This window comes from Scomber scombrus, chromosome 12 (assembly GCF_963691925.1).
Source record: "Scomber scombrus chromosome 12, fScoSco1.1, whole genome shotgun sequence".
Classification (NCBI taxonomy): Eukaryota; Metazoa; Chordata; class Actinopteri; order Scombriformes; family Scombridae; genus Scomber; species Scomber scombrus.
The window spans coordinates 25,864,477-25,885,085 of NC_084981.1; the positions used below are offsets into that span (position 1 = coordinate 25,864,477).

The 20,609-nt window shown below is 39.2% G+C and overlaps 2 protein-coding genes across 2 annotated transcripts in view; one reads left to right on the top strand and one right to left on the bottom strand.

Annotated features, from left to right (window-relative positions):
* Positions 1-20,609, top strand: part of atrnl1a (attractin-like 1a) — a 362,787-nt gene that overhangs the window by 147,746 nt on the left and 194,432 nt on the right. Inside the window, exons 21-23 of the mRNA XM_062429999.1 lie at positions 4,451-4,545; positions 5,518-5,596; positions 11,804-11,961. Of these exons, the coding sequence (XP_062285983.1) occupies positions 4,451-4,545; positions 5,518-5,596; positions 11,804-11,961 (332 nt within the window). The remainder of the gene's footprint in view (positions 1-4,450; positions 4,546-5,517; positions 5,597-11,803; positions 11,962-20,609) is intronic.
* Positions 2,687-3,224, bottom strand: LOC133992246 (putative uncharacterized protein DDB_G0271982; the record flags this gene model as incomplete). Its single annotated transcript, XM_062430965.1, has 3 exons — positions 3,168-3,224; positions 2,984-3,091; positions 2,687-2,746 (listed from the first exon to the last, which is right to left on the bottom strand). Coding segments are annotated over exons 1-3 (225 nt in total), but the record flags the coding sequence as incomplete, so codon positions are not given.

The following is a 20,609-nucleotide window of genomic DNA, read 5'->3' on the forward strand; positions in this document are numbered from 1 at the left end:
CTTGGGCATTGACTTTCATTGTATTACACTGTACAAGTCTGCACTTTTTACTGTGTTATATGTTCTTCTGGTACTACTGCTGACAATTATATTGGCAGTAAATATAAAACTGTACATTTTCAATAGACAGCAACTTATTCTTGTCACAATCGGGCTCAACACATGTACTTTTTAAAACTAGCATTCACACCAATTCAGGTGTTGGCCATCTCTCCTAATGAGCCACTTCCCAGATCCCAAGCAGCCAATTATAAATAATAAGTCAGAAGCCTCGGGGCCGTCACATTCTGAAGTTAAAAATGTTGTGAAAAGTTTATTTATTGCTTCACATCCTTGATTTGAGACCTTACTGGAGTTGTTTCATTTCCTTTTCCAGCCTTTAAAAAGCTCTTCCATTGTGCATTACATTGTGGTAGGGCTGGGCAATTAATCGAAAAATAATAATCGAAACCAACATTTAGAAACTCTAATCGACTTAATCTTGCTCATGTCAATTAATCGTGGTGTTCACTGTTGCCATGACAGCAAAGGTTGCATATCTTTAAGGAATTTGGAAACTTGTCTCCAGTGATCATTTTAACCCAAACCATGATCTTTACATAGTTCTAATCAAGTAAAATAGACATTAACCACAGCTTCACACCTTAAAACATCATTATTTTCACTCCCTAAAGATCCTCATGTGTGAGGGCAGCAGTGTAAAATACAAAACAAAAGAAACTGTGAAAATACATAAATGTTCATCAAGGGTGGAGATAATCGTTCAGTAATCGTAATCGAGGTTAAAAGTTCAATTAATCGTGATTTTGATTTTTGCCATAATCGCCCAGCCCTACATTGTGGTATGAACAACACACATCTACATTAACTAAAATATGACTGATACATGTGGAGATATTCATTTACTAATGTATAGCGATGAATATATGTGATCCCACCTGCTTATAATGATATTTTGACTAGATGGCGAGATGTAGATGTAGTTTTGCACCTGCAGTCTATAATTACACTACTTCTATTACAGCAGGGTCATCTGCACCACCTTCAAAAACATTGATTTTTTGAAGGTTTTTTTTTTACACCAGCATTTTGTGAACTCAGAATTAAATTATCCACAGCTTGGACACTGGTGTGATTGTTAACCTTGTGACCGGCCATCTCTCAGATCAGTGTATTGACAAGGAACAGTGAGTTTGTAATATACTGGGGAGGGGTCACCTGACCTCATACATACCTCTAAGTTACCTTGACCTGCAGTCTAGATGTGATATTGACTCGGTGTTGTCCTTGTGTTTTCTCCGCTGCCTTGCTAACCTGTTTTCCTCAGCGAGGCGATGCTGTAACGTCTGGCCCAGCGCGCTCCGCCAGCCAGGTGTTGCAAATGGGAAATAATGAGTTGTTAACAAGCATTAAATGAAACCTCAGCGAGATATTCTGACAAACTGACATTGTAGGTGAGTTCACGCTTGTTTTTGGATTTCTTATTCGACGCAGACTGCTGGAATATCAGATTACGTTCCGGTTGAAGGACTTTTTCTCTTGCTTTCTCATCCTCCAATCGCTGTGTTTTGTTTCATATAGGCTTAATCAGCTTACGCATTATATGGTAATAAGATCACCCATCTGTGAACCCTTAGAAATTGGCATAGACTATTTCTATTTCAGTTCTTCTGGGGATCGTTAATAGCTTTAGTGATACCTTGATACAATTCATCCGGAGTGAGGATTCACACATTGTGTACGCGTGTAATTGAGACTCCCCCTAAGTGAAACTGCTGTCAGATTTCTCAGATGGGATTTGTAATTAGCTGAGATGAACTTTTAAACCTGTCTGATGCTCTTGTTCCTAACAGCCCTGAAATCAAACATATTGGGAAACACCCAGAGGGGGGGGGGAGTGCTGTAATTTGTTTTTTTTTTGTACTTTACTCTCAAATACAAACACACACACATACACATGCACATATACTGTACATGGAGTCAAAGCATATTGTACAAACTGGAAGTCCTTATCTCCCCTTTTCAAAGTGTAACCTCCTCCTTCCTCCTCACCACCCAAATACTCTGAAGTTGTACTCAAGACCCTTATGGGATAAACAAGTGCGCAGTAGCAGTGCATGTCTGCCTGCAAGGGAGGGAGGGAGGGAAGGAGGGAGGGAAGGAAGGAAGGAGGGAGGGAGGAAGCGAAGAGATGTTAAGACAAAAATCTCGTCTTTGATCTGATGATATCTGCTGTTCGGGCTAAGTTGCCATGAAGGCTGAACAAAACAAGAGTGTTTGTCAAACATAATTTTCTTTCGTCTTGGTGACGCCCCAGGATTGTACAGCTGTAAGCAAGGTGATATTTAACATCTCTCTCTCTCTCTCTTTCTTTTTCTCTCTCTCTGCCTTTCTCTACTGTTCGTGACACAAAATTTTTCTGCTCCGTAAGTTGAAAAGCTCTTACAGTATCTCTGCTGACTGCTGCCACTCTGTGTGTAGAGGGAGGGATGAGGGATGATGAGGAGGGTTGGGTTAGTTTAGGGTTTCTCTGAATGTGTAGCAATTGTATGTCTCTGTTTTATTAAAGGATGTCAAAAAGTCTCTCTCTCTCTCTCCCTCTCTCTCTCTGTCTCTCTCTCTCTCCCTCTCTCTCTCCCTCTCTCTGTCTCTCTCTCTGTCTCTCTCTCTCTCTCTTTCTCTCTCGGTCTCTCTCTCTTTCTCTCTGTCTCTCTCTCTCTGTGTCTCTGTATCTCTCTCTCTCTATCTCTCTCTCTGTGTCTCTCTCTCTCTCTCTCTCTGTGTGTGTCTCTCTCTCGATCTCTCCCTCTCTGTCTCTCTCTGTCTCTCTCCATCTCTCGGTCTCTCCTCTCTCTCTGTCTCTCTCTTTCTCTCTCTCTCTCCCTCTCTCTCTGTCGCTCTCTCTGTCTCTCTCTCTCCCTCTCTCTCTATCCCTCTCTCTCTCTCTCCCTCTCCCTCTCTCTATCTCTCCTCTCCCTCTATCCCTCTCTGTCTCTCTCTCCCTCTCTTTGTCTCTCTCTCTCTCTCTCTCTCTCTCTCTCCCTCTCTCTCTCTCTCTCTCTCTGTCTCCTGTTCGTGACACAAAGTTTTTCTGCTCCGTTAGTTGAACAGCTCTTAGAGTATCTCTACTGACTGCTGCCACTCCATATTAGACGGTAACATATTACCTGTAACAGCACTGGATGCTCTTCTTTATTTAAAGGAGACAACTGTTTCCACCTCATGGCCTCAGAAAACAGAAAGCAAGTCTCACCTGCACCTATCTACGGATTAAAATAAGCATTTAAAAGATTTAAATTTACTGCACGTATTGTATTATATTGACTATGCAGCTGGGAGATCTTCTGTGTAATGTCCTAAAACAAAACATGAGATGAGATTTGCAATATGTACTCTTCCTTCATTTTAAGTTAAACTTGTCATCTTGCATCAGTTACCTGCTGGAATCTAACTGACTTCCTATTATGGTAGTAAAAAACTAAAATAACCAGACTGTTAAAACATGAACTTTTCTTTGAGTTTGAAATCAAAGAATATTTGTTTTTGGCCTGAGTTTGTTTTAACCTGAGCTGCCCTTTGGATGCAGACACACACACACACACACACACACACACACACACACACACACACACACACACACACACACACCTGGATTACCCAGAGGGGTTCGTGCTCAGCAGTCACGCTGATTAACTGAGAAAATATCCTCTCCCCCTGTTATCCTCTCATGGCCACATAGCTGCTTTCTCTCCTCATTCCCTCTTCTTTTCTCTCTCCTCCTCTTCCTCCTCGTTGATCCCCCTCGTCTCCTCCTGTCCAGGCGAGCAGACAAGGTGACCCAGCGTGGCTCATGCTGTCCATCCAGATGTTGAATCACCGTGATTCCCCCCCCCCCCTCCTCTCATAAGTTGGTCATTGTCTGGCTGACAAAGGGTCGCTTCCAGACACTCAATAGGAGCCGCTTTCAAAAACCATTAAATCTCTGACACAACATGATTATTTCCACTCTGACTCTTCTTCTATTGATCGGCTCGTCAGTCTTAAGAAAGCAGCGTTTCTCATTGCGAGCGCTCGTCCTTCATATTTATAAAACATTTAGGTGCGTGCGTTTGTATACACACACACACACACACACACACCTGGAAGCCATGTTGTCACTGATTGAGATCTTAGGCCTCATCTCCACATCTTCTGTAAATTAATATCGACTCACATTCAGCTTTACACGTGTTTTAACTTTCATAACTCTGTCTGTGTTTGATGGTGACGTCAGAAGAATGGAGGTTTTATTTGAAGTGGTTTTCTTAAAGGGAGAAATGAAGATCACAAGCAGTGCAAATATAAACGTATAGATTGATTATTATAAACAATTTAAATCTCTTTTAATTTCTCTCTCTCTCTCTCTCTCTCTCTCTCTCTCTCTCTCTCTCTCTCTCTCTCTGTTGCCCAGACAACCTGTTGATCGATTACCAGTTTACCTTCAGTCTGCTGCAGGAAGACGACCGACACTACACCGCTATCAACTTTATGGCTACGCCTGAACAGGTAACATGCACACACACACACACGCACGCACGCACACACACACACACACACACACACACACACACACACACACACACACACACACACACACACACACACACACACACACACAGGGAAAGTCATAAGCTGACTTTCATTTCTCATTACAACTCATTTAGGATTGAAATATAAATTATTGTATTTATTACTTTAGTTTAGTTTATTTTGGTCATTAAATTTAAATGCACATGTATAAATAAAGTACATAATCATATGTCTTTGTTTTCTTCATCTGTGCTAGAAACAGTGACAAACCCAAAAAGAAAAATAAACAAATAAAGCCGTTTCTGACTGAAAAGGTTGAAAACACTGAAGCATTTGCTCTTTCGAATAGATCCCAATGCAAACACAGAATATTTATAATAATAGGCTATAACTATACATGATGCACATATGATAATACAATGAAAATATACACATATTTACACATATTTCCTTATATATGAAGGGTTATACATCACCGACAGTGCCATGGTTCTTATAAATAATGTGAATACAATTAAGTGCTATGATTATGCAGCGTATTGATCAACAGAACGCCTCAAAGTTGAACATTTATCTGCTGCTACAACATGATAGATGTCTAAATGCTTGACTTTTACGTGACCTACTGTTTCTCCATCAAGCTTTAAAGCATCTTCAGATATAAACCCGATTCTAATTCCTGGCAGCGTTACAGAAAAATGGAAATAATCAAAAAGACGTCAATATATTCAGATTTGCCCACAAGTTGGCTTCAGTTGAAACCATTTATAGTGTATATATTTGCTCCAAAGAGGAGCAAGAGGTCAGAGGATGTGAAATAGTCAAGCTTATAACTCTTATAATTGTCTTTCCTGCAGAGCTCTGTTTCATATCCACAAGTTTCATCTACTGTAAATAAAGCTTTATTTTCTCCTCTGTAATGCATCTTTTTTCCTGTTTTGTTTGCAGGCCAACAAGAACCTCGACATGTCCATCAACGCCTCTAACAACTTCAACCTCAACATCACTTGGTCCTTAAGCTCAACAGGTACAGAGCAACTTCACATATTTATATATACTGTCTAAAAAAATCCTTTTATTTGATTATCTTTAAAGGCAGTTTGGCTTCTCCACCTATTTAGACTCTTTGCAGGAACAGAATAAACCAGAGAGAGTTTATTTCATTTATTTTGTCTGATTCAAAGCTCTGTTCAGGATGTACAGACATTAAGGCTGCAACTATTTTCATTATTGATTAATATGCTGATTGTTTTCTCGATTAAATGATTCATTTAGTCCAGAAAATTTCAAAAAAAGCCACAGAAGTTTCTGAAAGTCCAAGTTGACATCTATAAATTGTATTTATTATCAGACCAGTGGTTGAAAACACATAAATATATTCAGTGTATTATCATATAAAAGCAAAAAAGAAGCTACAAATCCTCAAAACTGAGACACCAGATCTTTGTAATGGTCATCATTTTTGCTTGAAAAATAACTGTCAACTACATGAAATAATCAATCAGAATTGTTGCTGAATAGTGTTTATGTCTATCAGCTAATTGACGCCATACATACCATACAGACAGAACGAGAAGTCAAGTTAAAAAGCAGAGATTTGCTGATCCATACAGCCAATGTGATTAAATTGCTCTTCTTTTTAAACTCTTGCATTTGTTGACAATCATAAATAAATCAGAGTTGTAACCTAAAGCATATTCAGTGTGCTGCAGGTCTACATAGAAGGTAACAGATGTTTAAACATGTGTTAACTCTCCTGTTACTTTGTTTCACCTGATTGTGTGAAAAAATGTTATTATTACTTAAATATTATAATTACATGGTATTGAGTGACTTAATTCCCTTTACATTCGACCTGAGCAGAGGTCTAATCACTCTGAAAACACCTGTGGATGCTGCTTAATTAGGAGAGTAATCAAACAATAAACAATAACATTTAACTCGCTGTATTTGAGACACATTTAAACGTTAAACTGTCGAGGGGAATTTAATAAGGAGCGCATAATGTAGCTAAAACTGTTAGAAGCAATCTTTAAAAGAAGAAAAACCATTATCCGTCATTTTGGGATATTTCTCTGACATTTCTGCCTAATGAACGAGATATGAGCTGTGATATAAAACTTCATTTGATTAGAATTTGATACTCTGGTTGAATCGTGGAGTTGGTTCAATTTAATTCAATCGAAAGGAGCTTTATTGGAATAGGGAACAGACATTTAGATTGCCAACGCAAGTGTGAAATAAAAACAACCAAAAACATAGATGAGCAGAAGTTTAAAAAAAACTAGAAAATAGAAACAAGTGCTGTCATAGGCTGTGATTAATTACGATTAATTACATTTAAAATGCTAGTATTGTATTTTGGGGGAGATTTGAAAATAAATACATGTATGGTGTTGGAATAACACTTTATTATAACATATCAGCTTAGTTTTGATGATTTCTGAATTAGAATCTCTTAATTAGCTTAGTAAAAAAAGTCTTAACGAGAACTCGACATTGACCACAACATTCATAATGAATTGCAGACTTAATTAACTGATGATTGACAGTCTTCGTGGTGGTTGTATTTCATCTGACGCCCTTTTTCCATCCACAGCGGCTCAGAAGTATTACTGCTATGTTTGCACACTGCTGTATTTCAACTAGCAGATATGGAAGTTTTTTTGAGTGGTTGTAATCTGTAAAGGTCATTAACGTCCATGATGTCTTACTACAGCTGGCAGGTGGTTTTAAAAAGTGCAGCTTGTTTTTTCTACCTCCTACTGTGGTGAAGTAGATGCACACGGTCCGTCTTCTCTGGGGAGGCGAGGCTGATTGAGGAAGCTTCTCTCCACGCTGAGGCTGTACATGGTCAAAGATTTCCTTTAGTGTTGAATCGGTCACAAAGTATTCTCTGTTTAGGGCCAAATTGCCTTCCAGTTTATTCTAGTTTTTAGTTGATTCTTTCTAATTTGTCTTTTATAAAGTGGTTTAGTCTAAAAGGGGTCACTGCTTGTGTCGGTCTCTCTAAGGGTCTCTCTGTATTTGCTACGGAGCGTGTTGTGGTTGCTTTCTTTTAGCTGATTATAACATTTAAATACTCTCTTTTGAATTGTTTCAAATTAGCAGGCATCATCCTAATTCTGCTCTGCGTGCATTATTTGCATAATGGATCTGCAAAACGCTGCATGCAGAGTCTCAATTGTGGTGTTTTGTCCCATTTTTGTAATGTCTCGGTTGGCGAGCGGACACCTCAGACCATCACAGCCATGAAGAGGGAATTATGTTTAGTCTCACTGTAGAGCTGTGTCATTTAGCCGTCTGTCTGTAAAACTATCTTCCACCGGTGGCCGAGTGTCCTTAAGTAAAAGTCACTCTCGCTCGCATCCCGGGGATTTCCCCCTCTTGACAAAACACATCAGAAGCTATTTGGAATTTTTTGGCATTAAGGCGTTTTTATACATTCTCCCTCCTGATTTCAATTAAGATAAAAGCATACTGCTTTCACACTCAGTGTCTTGGGGCCTGGAGCCTCTTCAGTTATGGACTGTGAGCTGCGTGTGTGTGTGTGTGTGTGTGTGTGTGTGTGTGTGTAGAGTATTACAGAGTGTTTAATGGCCCTGATAAAGTAGGAGGTGGAAATATTTTATTCAGAACGTCTGAAAAACTCGGCCATTAACAGAGAACTGCTCATAATGCTCTGAAGGATAGTGAAATCAGACCACTCCAGCGCTGAGAGAAATTTACAAGCTGGCTCTGAATTACTGCAAAGTGTCATGGAAATGCTTCTTTTTTTTTTTTTTCTTCTCTCCTTTGAATGTTAATTTAGCCGCTTGAGATGAAAGACACGCCTTGACATTTAAAAAAAATTGAGACTGCTTTGCATCAACCTGCTCACTTACCAATTTATGTGTGAAAATGCTTTATAGGGGTGTGTGTGTGTGTGTGTGTGTGTGCGTGTGTGTGTGTGTGTGTGTGTGTGTGTGTGTGTGTGTGTGTGTGTGTGTGTGTGTGTGTGTGTGTGTGTGTGTGTGTGTGTGTGTGACTCTCATTGTACTGGCTTCTGCAGTGTTTTTAAACTGGGAAGAACCAATTAAGGTGTGTGTTGACATTGGAGGCGTTCAGGTACAGTGTTGAGCGTAGGTCAGCCAAGTTTTTGGAAACTCTCTGAGCTCACAATGACTGTAGGTACGTGCGTAAAACTTAGGAAAAATAGACTTGAAGTTTAAGATTTTGCTTTGGGATGCGTGTCAGACGTACGTGAGATGGATGAATGAAAAACACAGCTGAGATGCTTTCAGTGTCTGGTGTTAGAGTCACAGGGGAGAGAAGTTTTCCATCTTTTGTGATCTCAACTTATTGCCTCCTAGACTCACGTAGACTTTGCTTTTGTTAATCTAACTATCTTTCATTTTTACTCCCAATTCAGTTTCAGTCCAGATTAATTATGTTGAATATCTCAAAGTAGAGATGGGCCTTTTGGACCAAGCTTCTGAATGTGTAATTTAATATTACAACAGTGATGTGGCATATTGTGAATACAAAAAAAATACACCTAAAATTCTACAATCTTGATTTATTGTCACATTTACCTCAGTAACAATTAATCAAACTATATCTGATTAAATACAACTGAGGACAAGATTCTCCGTCCTCACAGTTGAGCTCTTATTATATATACTATTATTATTATTATTATATTATTTATATATATTATATATATATTATTTTATACTGAAAAATCAGCAGGAAACTTTGTCATTTATTCTCATATTCAATATTTCAGGGACACTTTTAGGTATTTCTTTGCTAAAATGGGAAATTCAAAGTAAAGTTTTTGTGTGTAGGTTGTGTTTCATAGATTAACTGTCAACATTTAGACATGCATACAAAACTTATGGATCCATGTGTTTGATGATTATTCTTATTAAAGGTAGAGGGTCATGTTAATTACAGGAGTTTCCTTGGAGACGGGGGTGAAAATATGTTAAAAACCTCACAAATTGGGAGTGTTGGCAGATGTGCATACACTGATCTGAACTCTCTTCACTACTCTGTTATTTTCTCATTTTATTTCCATTTCTCTTTGTTTTGTCCTGCCTCATATTGACTAAAGCCAGGGTTCTCTTATGATCGCCAAAACATCTTTTCTTTTCTACATTAGCTTGTTCCCATCTGGATCCACTCCCAGCTGTGTTTCTGTAACAATGGACTTGTTTTGTCTTCACTGGACATGTTTGATTAATTACATCACTTTCAGCTGCAGGTGGACTTCCTGTATGAAGGAGGGAATTTATATCAAACATATTGATATGATTAAAATTAGGTCGGTTAGAGAGTCTTAATGTCAGTTTTGATTACTTTTCGGTTCATTTCCAGCCTTGGATGGGAATAGATGTTTTTGGCAGTAAACAGAATGAGACTATAGACACCAGTCTGAGAAATGACCCGAATCCACAAAGGTGAGATGTTGGGAATTTAAAATGAACGTCAGACTCAAGAGTTTTCCCAGTTATTCATCTAAGACTCCTCACGAAGCCCCATAAAGCCTCTGATACTAGAAAGACGGGCGAAGGATGGAAGGAAGAGAAGACAGGAAAGAAAGAAACAAAGGACAGATGGAGGGAAGGAAGGAAGCGAATACAGGAGGGAAAGATGGAAGCAAGAAAGGGAGGAAGGAAGGAGTGAAAGACAGATGGAAGGAAGAGAAGACAGGAAGGAATGAAAGAAAGGACAGATGGAAGGAAGGAAGAAAAAACAGGAAGAAAAGATGGATGGAAGGAAGGAATGAAAGACAGATGGAAGGAAGGAAGAGAAGAGAGCAATACAATATGGAAGGAAGGAAGGAATGAAAGACAGATGGAAGGAAGGAAGGAAGGAAGAGAAGACAGGAGGGAAGGACAGAAGCAAGAAAGGGAGGAAGGAAGGAGTGAAAGACAGATGGAAGGAAGAGAAGACATGAAAGAAAGAAACAAAGGACAGATGGAGGGAAGGAAGGAAGCGAAGACAGGAGGGAAAGATGGAAGGAAGGAAGGAAGGAATGAAAGACAGATGGAAGGAAGGAAGGAAGGAAGATAAGACAGGAGGGAAGGACGGAAGCAAGAAAGGGAGGAAGGAAGGAGTGAAAGACATGGAAGGAAGAGAAGACAGGAAAGAAAGAAACAAAGGACAGATGGAAGGAAGGAAGCGAAGACAGGAAGGAACGAACGAAAGAAAGAATGAAAAAAAAGACAGATGGAAGGAAGAAAGAGTGGATGGAAAGTTGGAAAGAAAAGAACACAGGAAGGAAGGTGGGCCGGATTGGACTCTTTGGCGGGCCGATTCTGGCCCACAGGCCGCATGTTTGAGACCCCTGCTTTACATTTAACTACTTTAAAAACACCACAAATGTGTTTTACTCTGAAATCTGATGACTTTTCCTAAAATGCACAAAAAATGAGATTATTTAATAATGAGTGCTACAAATGTTTGTCCATTGAGGCTGTTCTGGGTCAAATATGACCCGTATCTATTGACATGTGTTTTAGTGAAATGAATAGTTAATAGATTAAATAAGATAGTAGTTATGAGGATTTCTTTTTATGATGTAGCAGTAAAGACTGATGGCTCTAATGGTTATACAATAAACCCCACAGCTCCATAAAGTTCTTGTTATTTTCACTTTTAAATAAAATAACATTTAACCACCAAAAAGAGACTAATAAGAGACTTAAATTGACTAAAGAAACCTAAAAAATACCAAAAAACAGACATAAAAATGACTAAAAACAACCTACAGTTAGTTTGAGTGACAGCTGCCATCTTGTTACCGTAGTAACTTGGAGATGGAGTGACTAAAGAGACTCAAAACTACCAATAAAATAACATTTCAATCATTATTGCTATGTTATATTTTCATGTCTGAGGTCAAATAGGACATGATATTGTGTGATAGGAGATGTTTAGAGGTATAAAAGCTAAAAAATACACCCTCTCTGATCTCTGAAACATTAATGAAGGTTTAATCACATTTATTGATCAGTCAGATCGACTATTGATGCTTTCTAAACAGATATGTGGTTTAAAATGTCGTAAAGATACTATTTAAGAGGAAAACAAACTGTGAGGGTGTAGAATATGAACAGTATGTAAGGGTTAAAACAAGTAAGACTGCAAGATGCAAACTGTCATTGGTCTACAGATATTTATGCATGTTTGTTTTGCATAATATGTTAAAAACAGTGTTTTATAAACTGCCGTCTGTCTCTCCCAGCTGGCACCATCTCAGGTGAAGAGATGCCGATCATAGCGAGAACCAACATCAAGGAGCACCGAGACAGTTTCTCCTGCGAAAAGTTCAACTTCAGGCTTCATCACAACATCACCTTCTACGTCTACGTATCCAACTTCAGCTGGCCGATCAAGATCCAGGTAAGAAGTCCAAGGAGAAGGGAATAAAACAGCTGATGTGTGTTTGTGAGGAGGATGGATGATAAAAGCAGTAAAAGAAACGATTTAACATGATAATTACAATTTCCGTGATTGACTTATCTGTTTTTTTCTTATTATTATAGATTAACACCTATTTATAAAATGTTATATTGGAGGTAAAGTCAATTTTCCTTCTTACAGAACAAAGAAAAGAGTCTCAATTTATAATTATACCAAACAGAAAGAAGTAGACACTGTATATAATAAATGGACGTAACATCCGTGACGTCACCCATTGGTTTGTGGACTGCTGCTCGGAGGCCAATAGTTTCGGATCTGAGCAGCGCCATCTTGATAATTTCAGGTGCATGCCGGGTAAAAAAACAACATGGATTCTACTTATATGGGCATCAGGAGGAGCATGAGGTGCCCTCCTGAACCTGTGAACCAATCAACCTGTCAATCACGACGTAGCCACGCCCTAATGCATACCCTGCTTTATCGTCAAATATAAAATCAGGTAGGCCAAAATGTCCCAAATGAACATCATACTGCATTGAAGAAGGCTTTAAACTAGCGATTGAGACCATAAACACATGTTGAAAACGTTTACTGAGGTTAGAAATCAAGTGAGAAGTTGGTGAATTCTCCATTGACTTGTATAGAGACGGAAGTCCTTTTGACACCAAAACAGTCGCCCCCTGGTGGCCTTTTGATATAATGCAGTTTTAAGTTTCTTCCGCGTTGGCATCATTTCAGAGGACCGAAACTCCCCGCCTTGTTTTTGCTTCATAATTGACATTATTGATTCATTTTCTGTTCATTGACTAGATGGACTAATTGTTTTCAGCACTATTGGCAACAACTAGGAAAAACCCAGAGAGGATTATAAAGTCAGATAAGTAAACAGAGAGATACTTTGAGTCAGTGTTGAATAAATTCCTTTGACAGAAGACACGTTTCCAAAAAACACTTGGCTCTTACGAGTGTCTCCTTGTTTTAATTATTGGCAACAACAGAACCTCAAGTTCACATTCATGCTCGTTCATGCATATAAAGTTATACTGTTGAATGAGTTAGAGGCTCAAAAAGTCTGAACTTGAACTATGGGCTTTGTAAATAAGCATCAAATAATACATGAACAAAACATAGGTGATGAGCAGGGTTGGGAAGGTTACTTTGGAAATGTAATAGATTACAGATTACTAGTTACTCTATTTAAAATGTTATAAGTAATGTAACTTATTACATTTGATGACTTTTCTAATTTTCTAACCAATGTTTTCAGCTGTTAGAGTAAGTGTTCCCTCCTTCCTTCCTTCCTTCCTTCCTTCATTCCTTCCTTCCTTCCTTCCTTCCTTCCTTCCTTCTTTCCTGCCTTCCATCTGTCTGTCCTTCCTTCGTTACTTCCTTCCTTCCTCCCTTATTTCCTTCCTTCGTTACTTCCTTCCTTCATTCTGTCCTTCCTTCCTTCTGTCTTTCCTTCCATCCTTCCTTCCTTCCTTCCTTCCTTCCTTCTTTCCTGCCTTCCATCTGTCTGTCCTTCCTTCGTTACTTCCTTCCTTCTTTCCTCCCTTATTTCCTTCCTTCGTTACTTCCTTCCTTCCTCCCTTATTTCCTTCCTTCGTTACTTCCTTCCTTCCGTCCTTCATTCTGTCCTTCCTTCCTTCTGTCTTTCCTTCCATCCTTCCTTCCTTCCGTCCTTCCTTCCTTCCTTCTTTCCTTCCTTCCATCTATCTGTCCTTCCTTCGTTACTTCCTTCCTCCCTTATTTCCTTCCTTCGTTACTTCCTTCCTTCCTTCCTTTCTTCATTCTGTCCTTCCTTCCTTCTGTCTTTCCTTCCTTCTGTCTTTCCTTCCATCCTTCCTTCCTTCCATCCTTCCTTATGTCCTTCCTTCCTTCCTTCCATCCTTTCTTCCTTCCGTCCTTCCTTCCTTCCTTCCTTCTGTCCTTCCTTCCTTCCTTCCTTCCTTCCTCCCTGTCTAACTAACTAACTAAGATCTAAGATCAGCTGTTAGGGTAAATGTTCCCATTAAGCACCAAAATCTAAGTCCAGCTGTTTTTCATGGATACTGACATGATTTATAAGGGAGATCATTTCTTATAAAGCAACATTTATCTCTCATTTGAAAATGTATTCATTAGTTCATGTAGATTTTGGAATATAAAATAAAGATATTTGATGAATAAAGTGGGTTTAATTGGTACCGTGACTCCATTCAAGCCCACATCATGATTTATTTACTAAATATATGAAGAATATAGATTTTAAAGAATTAAAAACAGCAATATATGTATTCAGTAACATGTTTAATATTAAAAAATGAGGAAAAAACCCTCCTGAGTAAAATCTTAAAGGTCTGACTTCAGATGTAACCTCCTTTGTAATCATCAACATTTTCATAAGCCGTAAATAAAAAAAAATGAGCAGCAGTGATGATGTTGCCACAGAAACTCTGCAGCTGATTTGTGACACAATGATGATGATGATATTGTAGCAAATGATAAATTCAGTTTGAAGGATTTTAATCTGAGAGAAGTTGTCAGACTGATTTGATGCTTCACAGTGTTGGAATGACTATTAATCTTTGTAGTTTTTCAGTTTCTCCACTATAACTTCTGCAAACTCATCCCACTGGGCAAATGCTCTCTAGTAAATTGCTTGTGTCTTTATTCATTATTTTTTTTTTTTTTTTTTTTTTTTTTTTTAACACATACATTTATTATTCCTGTCCTCACACTGTAAATGAATCTTCTTTTAGGAATAATAAAGAGAATCAAGTAATCAATGAATAATATAATAGAACACGAAGAATGACTCTACAGACTTCTGTGTCTGGCCTGTTGTTACATTTAATACTATAAAACAAATACAGGTTATATGAGCGTTAAAAAATTAAACTTTTTGTGACTTAATATATTCAAAGTTTAACATAGCTGTCTTATTAATGGTTTGACTAAGCAGTAACTATGATTGCTTGAGGCTGAAGGCAATTATGATGGTCACCAACAGCCTCAAATGATCTTCATTATGGTGTCAATCGCTAAATTCAGGCTCTGATAAGTGTGCTGGTGGTCATTTTTTGGAAATTAACAAGGTTTGAAGACTCATACTATAGTAGCTTTGATGTGATTGACAGTTGGCTCACCTATTTCAAAGGTTTAATGTTACTTGATTACAATACCTGACCTGTTAACACAATTTAGTAAAGTTGATTTATTAAAAGTTAGAGTAAGTTAAAATAGATTCAAAAGACAAAAAAAACAGACAAATAAAACCGATAAGCAGATAAAACATATCAAAATTATGATAATAATAAAATATCGATATAGGAAAGGGTTCATATTTAATGGACTGCCTGGTTGTGAGAACGGCTGTGATTGGTGTGTAACTACGACTTCTGCATCATCTAACACAATGCTTCATTTATATCACATTATCTACTGTAGCTGAGTAAGTCAGTCTAGGTGTTTAGGATGAATGTGGTAAAGTACAGTTTGCTGCATCACCATCACCATCACCACCATCATCATCATCATCTTTAGACGCAGTCGTTGACGTACATCCCTGGCAGGAAATTGAGCATAAACCATTCTGAAGATTGTTTGGCAAATCTGCCATCGCATTTAATGATCTTTGAGTTTTCCCAATGTCTCCCCATCAATTATACAGCGCCGGATTAAATCTCCAGGCGGCACACACACACACACACACAAAACACACACACACACACACACACACACACACACACACACACACACACACACACACACTAAATATTCACGCTCCAGCCTTATGATCCATTAAATTGAAGTAGACTTTTAGTGGTGATATTTTAAGATGACTGTCATGCGGGGGTTGCAGGGTTTTTGCCGAACACTCCCCACTCCTCTGTCACAGGAAGTGACAGAACGGGGGGGAAAGAATTAGGGGAGAGTGAAGACAGGCTGGCTGGTTAACTGATGTTGAGACTTACAGTACAGTCAGAAATGGAGCCTGCCTAATTGACAGATTGAGGGAGACGGACTGCAACTCTGGAGATGGATAAAGACACTAAGCAGAGGATGGATGGACAGACTGATGGATGAGAGGATGATGAAAGGCTGTACAGTCGCTGCTCGGTGCTTGTTTTAGCTTGATTTACTGTTACAAAAAAGTTAATGAGGAAATTCAAATTAACCTCTGTGTCGTCCTCCCGGGTCAAATTGACCCCGTCTGGTTTGACTGTTCCTTCTTTCCTCCCTTCCTTCCTTCCGTCTGTCCTTCCTCCCTCCCTCCTCCTCTCTTTCTTTGCTTCCTCTCTCTTTCCTCCCTTCCTTATTTCCTTCCTCCATCCCCCTGTCTTCCTTGCTTCTGTCCTCCATCCCTCCCTCCCTCCTTCCTTCCTTTCCTTCCTTCCTTCCTTCCTTCCTTTCCTTCCTCCCTCCCTCCCTCCTTCTCTCTTTCTTTCCTCCCCCCTACCTTCCTCCCTTCTTTCTTTCCTCTGTTCTTCCTCCCTTCCTTCTTTCCTTTCCTCCCTTCCTTCCTCCCTCCTTTCCTTCCTTCCTTCCCCCTCCCTTCCCTCCTTTCCTTCCTTCCTTATTCCTCCGTTCCTTCCTTCCTCGCTCCTTTCCTTCCTTCTTACTCCCTTCCTTCCTTCCTTCTTCCTCCCTCCTTCCTTCCTTCCTCCTTTCCTTCTTCCTTCCTCCCTTCCTTCTTTCCTCCCTCCTTTCCTTCCTTCTTCCTCCCTTCCTTCCTCCTTTCCTTCCTTCCTCCCTCCCTTCCTTCCTTCCTTACTCCCTCCCTTCCTTCCTTCTTCCTCCCTTCCTTCCTTCCCTCGAGGACAACAGGAGGGTTAAAGAAACCTATAATAGACATACAATGATCACATCACATTTAAAAGATTAAGACTCACATTATTTATCTTTTATATTTTTATCAACATATTCCATGAGGAGACTTGAGGGTAATGTGGATCGGTGCTGTGCAACATGTGCCAAAAGACTCATGCCTTAAAGGAAGGGATTATTGAAGACTTTGTGATGGGTTTATTGACTAAACTTAATTAAACTTTTGCAAACTATTGCAGCATTTTTCCCCAAAAGGTAACAGAAACCCAGGTGATTTTATGGAGTCTTTTAACCAACAATAACATCATCCTAATGACAAGTATTATCAGCCTCAAACTGCTGCACATGATAGATATGATACTAAACATATCTAGCATTTATTCTATCTCAACACAACTGCATTGGCAAACTTGGGAATGGGAGTAGCTCCATTTTGGGAAGTCACCAAATAAACTTAGGCTGCTGTTCCTATAAGTAATAAATAACATTTTAATAATCAGTGAAATGAAGAAACGCGTCATCCAGTGAAACAGTATGACCAATGTCCTGAGCTGTGCCCACCACAAGTCAAAGTATATTTCAACATTGTGTTGCAGTTAGCAGAGAATTGCAGAGATTTGAAAAATAAAACCATGAAGTCAGCAAAAAAAAAAACATCAGTTAAACATAAAACAAAACTCTGGCTGTTAAGAAACTGATGATCAAGAGGAGTTTTTTGGACCATGAAACCCTGTTTGTCATTTCTGTCCATGATGGGCTGCTTTTAGGTTTCAACCCAGGAAACTGTCGTCATATTTAATGTGACAAATAAGTTCAAACTATAAGCTGATTGAACTTAAATGATAAAGCTAGGGGATTTTTATATATTTTTCATGCAGAGTCAAACCAACAAATACTTGATTCTATACGTACTAAGATAGAATCAGCCTTTGGATACACACAACATACTTAATACTAACTCCTCTGTGCTGTAGACCTCTGCTGTTTTCCAAACACTATCAAAGCTTGTTGTGCTGCATATCATCCTCACACATCCTCTTGACTTTGTACCACATTGTAAATTTACCAGAGTCAAGTGGTTGTGATATGTAGCACAAAAAGCTTGTCCACCATACACAGACTCAAAACATGTTGCCCAGAACAGCAGTGTGGCTCATTGATGTGTTTTTAATAGTTTCAGGACAGCATTGAAGGTGTACAGATCAAAAGAATAACATATATCAGGCTTTGAATACACACACAATACTTGCAAGCACATCAATTTATTGTTGGTCTGGCTCTGCGCTTGAGATTTGTCTACAAAAAAGATACAATATATAAAATCACCAGCCTTATAATTATAACCCTCCTGTTGTCCTCAAGTCAAGGAAGGAAGGGAGGAAGTAAGGAAGGGAGGAAGAAGGAAGGGAAGGAAGGGAGGAAGGAAGGGAGGAAGAAGGAAGGAAAGAAGGAAGGAAGGAAGGAAAGGAGGGAGGACGGAAGGAAGGAAGTAATGAAGGAAGGAAGGAAATGGAGGAAAGGAAGGAAGGAAGGAAAGAAGGAAGGAAGGAAGGAAGGAAGGAAAGAAGGAAGGAAGGAAGGAAGGAAGGTAGGAGGGAGGGAGGGAGGAAAGAAGGAAGGGGGGAGGGAGAAAGGAAGGAAGGAAGGAGGGAAAGAAGGACAGAGGAAAGAAGGAAGGTAATGAGGAAGAAAGAAAGAGAGAAGGAGGGAGGGAGGAAAGGAGGAAGGAAGGAAGGAACGAAGGAGGGAGGGAGGAATGAAGGACATAAGGAAGGAAGAAAGGAAAGAGAGAGGAAGGAAAGAAAGAGAGAAGGAGGGATGGAGGAAGGACAGACAGGAGGAAGGAAGGGAGGAAAGAAGGAACAGTCAAAACAGATGGAGTCAATTTGACCCGGGAGGACGACACGGAGGATAAATGCAGCAGAGAGGTAAAATACTGAGTTACTGCAGAGTTATTATAATGCAACGTTTGACATCTTTTTTTTTCTCATCACGTAAAAACAAAGGTTCAAAGTGTTCCAGCTACTTATCATGTGTGGCAGAGTCTCATGTTTGGATGCAACAAAACAATAAACCCCTCACCTCTGCCTGGTGCTGCTTGTATTCAGACTATCAAATACTATCTAATACACCTCAATCCAATTTGGTGAAGCATTCGCCCCTTTTTTATATTTTTCTCCTGATTTCTACATCAAACTCAAGCTATGACATCATCATTTAGTAACATAATCTCAATCAGCTCTGCCGACGTTATCACGGTCGGTTCCTTGTATATAAAATGTCTGCGTTTATAGCTGCGTGTCCTGCACCTCGTTAAGGGTCATTTGTCCATCGATCGCTCCTCTCATATGCATTCCCCCCATTGATGGTACATTATTAGAGCGCCATATATCTGCCGGTGGAAAGGTGATATGATAATTACACACGATGAGTCCTATCTCGCTCGCCATGTCAGACGTTGGTTCGCGTAAAACGAGAAGCACTCGGCGTCTGGCCCCCCGTGACCTTGGTGGCTTCCGATGCCAGGACAGGACGAGGATGAGAAATGGCCCTGAGGATTGGTAATGACCTAGTCTGATGTATTTGATCTAATAGACCTGCACACACACGCACACACACACATACATGCTGACATACACACACACACACACACACACACACACACACACATACATGCTGACACACACGCACACACACACACACACACACACACACACACACACACACACACACACACACACACACACACACACACACACACACACATACACATACATGCTGACACACACACACACACACATAGAGGAAGAGACAGAGCACAGACACTCAACAGCAATGGATGTCGACAGCTAGCAGACAGATTGTCAGGAAATGTGCGACGGTTATCCAGTATTTCCTCTGAGAATGATTTCTAATGATTTCAGTGACTGCTTGACCTTTTTATTTAGTGACACCAGCAGGTCAGACTTTTGCCTTGAACAATAAACAAAGCATGGAGTTTGTTTTTTTCCCCCACACACAGAAAGAATCCTCATATTTTTGCTCACCGTCAGCCTGAAATTCATACTTTAAAAATCTAATAGACAGATTTCCATGAAATTACTGAGAATGAACCATTTCTGTTTTGGATGTTCCATGAAATGTCAACTTTGTAAGGGTTGTATTTTATAAAGTAAAAGGCAAATAGTCAAAAAAAACAAAAAACAACACATTTATTCTTAGGAAGAAAATGAGAATAAACATTGTCAATGTTTCTCTGGTTTCACACCCACAACCTAAATGTTCAGCATCTCTACTGATAACTGATATCTTTATTGTATTATTATTCTAACAGCAATAATCCCCTGATCCTTGTTTGTGAAATTCAGATTTAGTAGAAGAAAATAAATTCTTATTCGTATGTCTTAGTTGAACCAGCCACTCGATCTTCTCACCTCATCAGCTCACCCAAAAACAGAAAGCAGAAAAAGTACAGTGTAAATAAATAAAGAGAAGAAAAACAAACAAACTACCTTATAAAGTGCATGGGTCTTTACAGTGACTCACAAGTAAGTAAAACCTCAAAGTTCAAATACAGGTGAGTTAAAATATGCAGTAAATGACAAAAGGTAACTTGTAATCTGATCATATGAGCAACAATACAATATATTTACCCAATAATACATTTACCTGCAGTTCAGAAATCATTGTTTAGTTACAAAATCTTACTGATCTGATCTGCTTTAGCCGGCTGTTTTTTTTAACACTGGACGTGATGTTGTTGTTCATGGTAGTGAAACACAAACACACACACACACACACACACACATACACACACA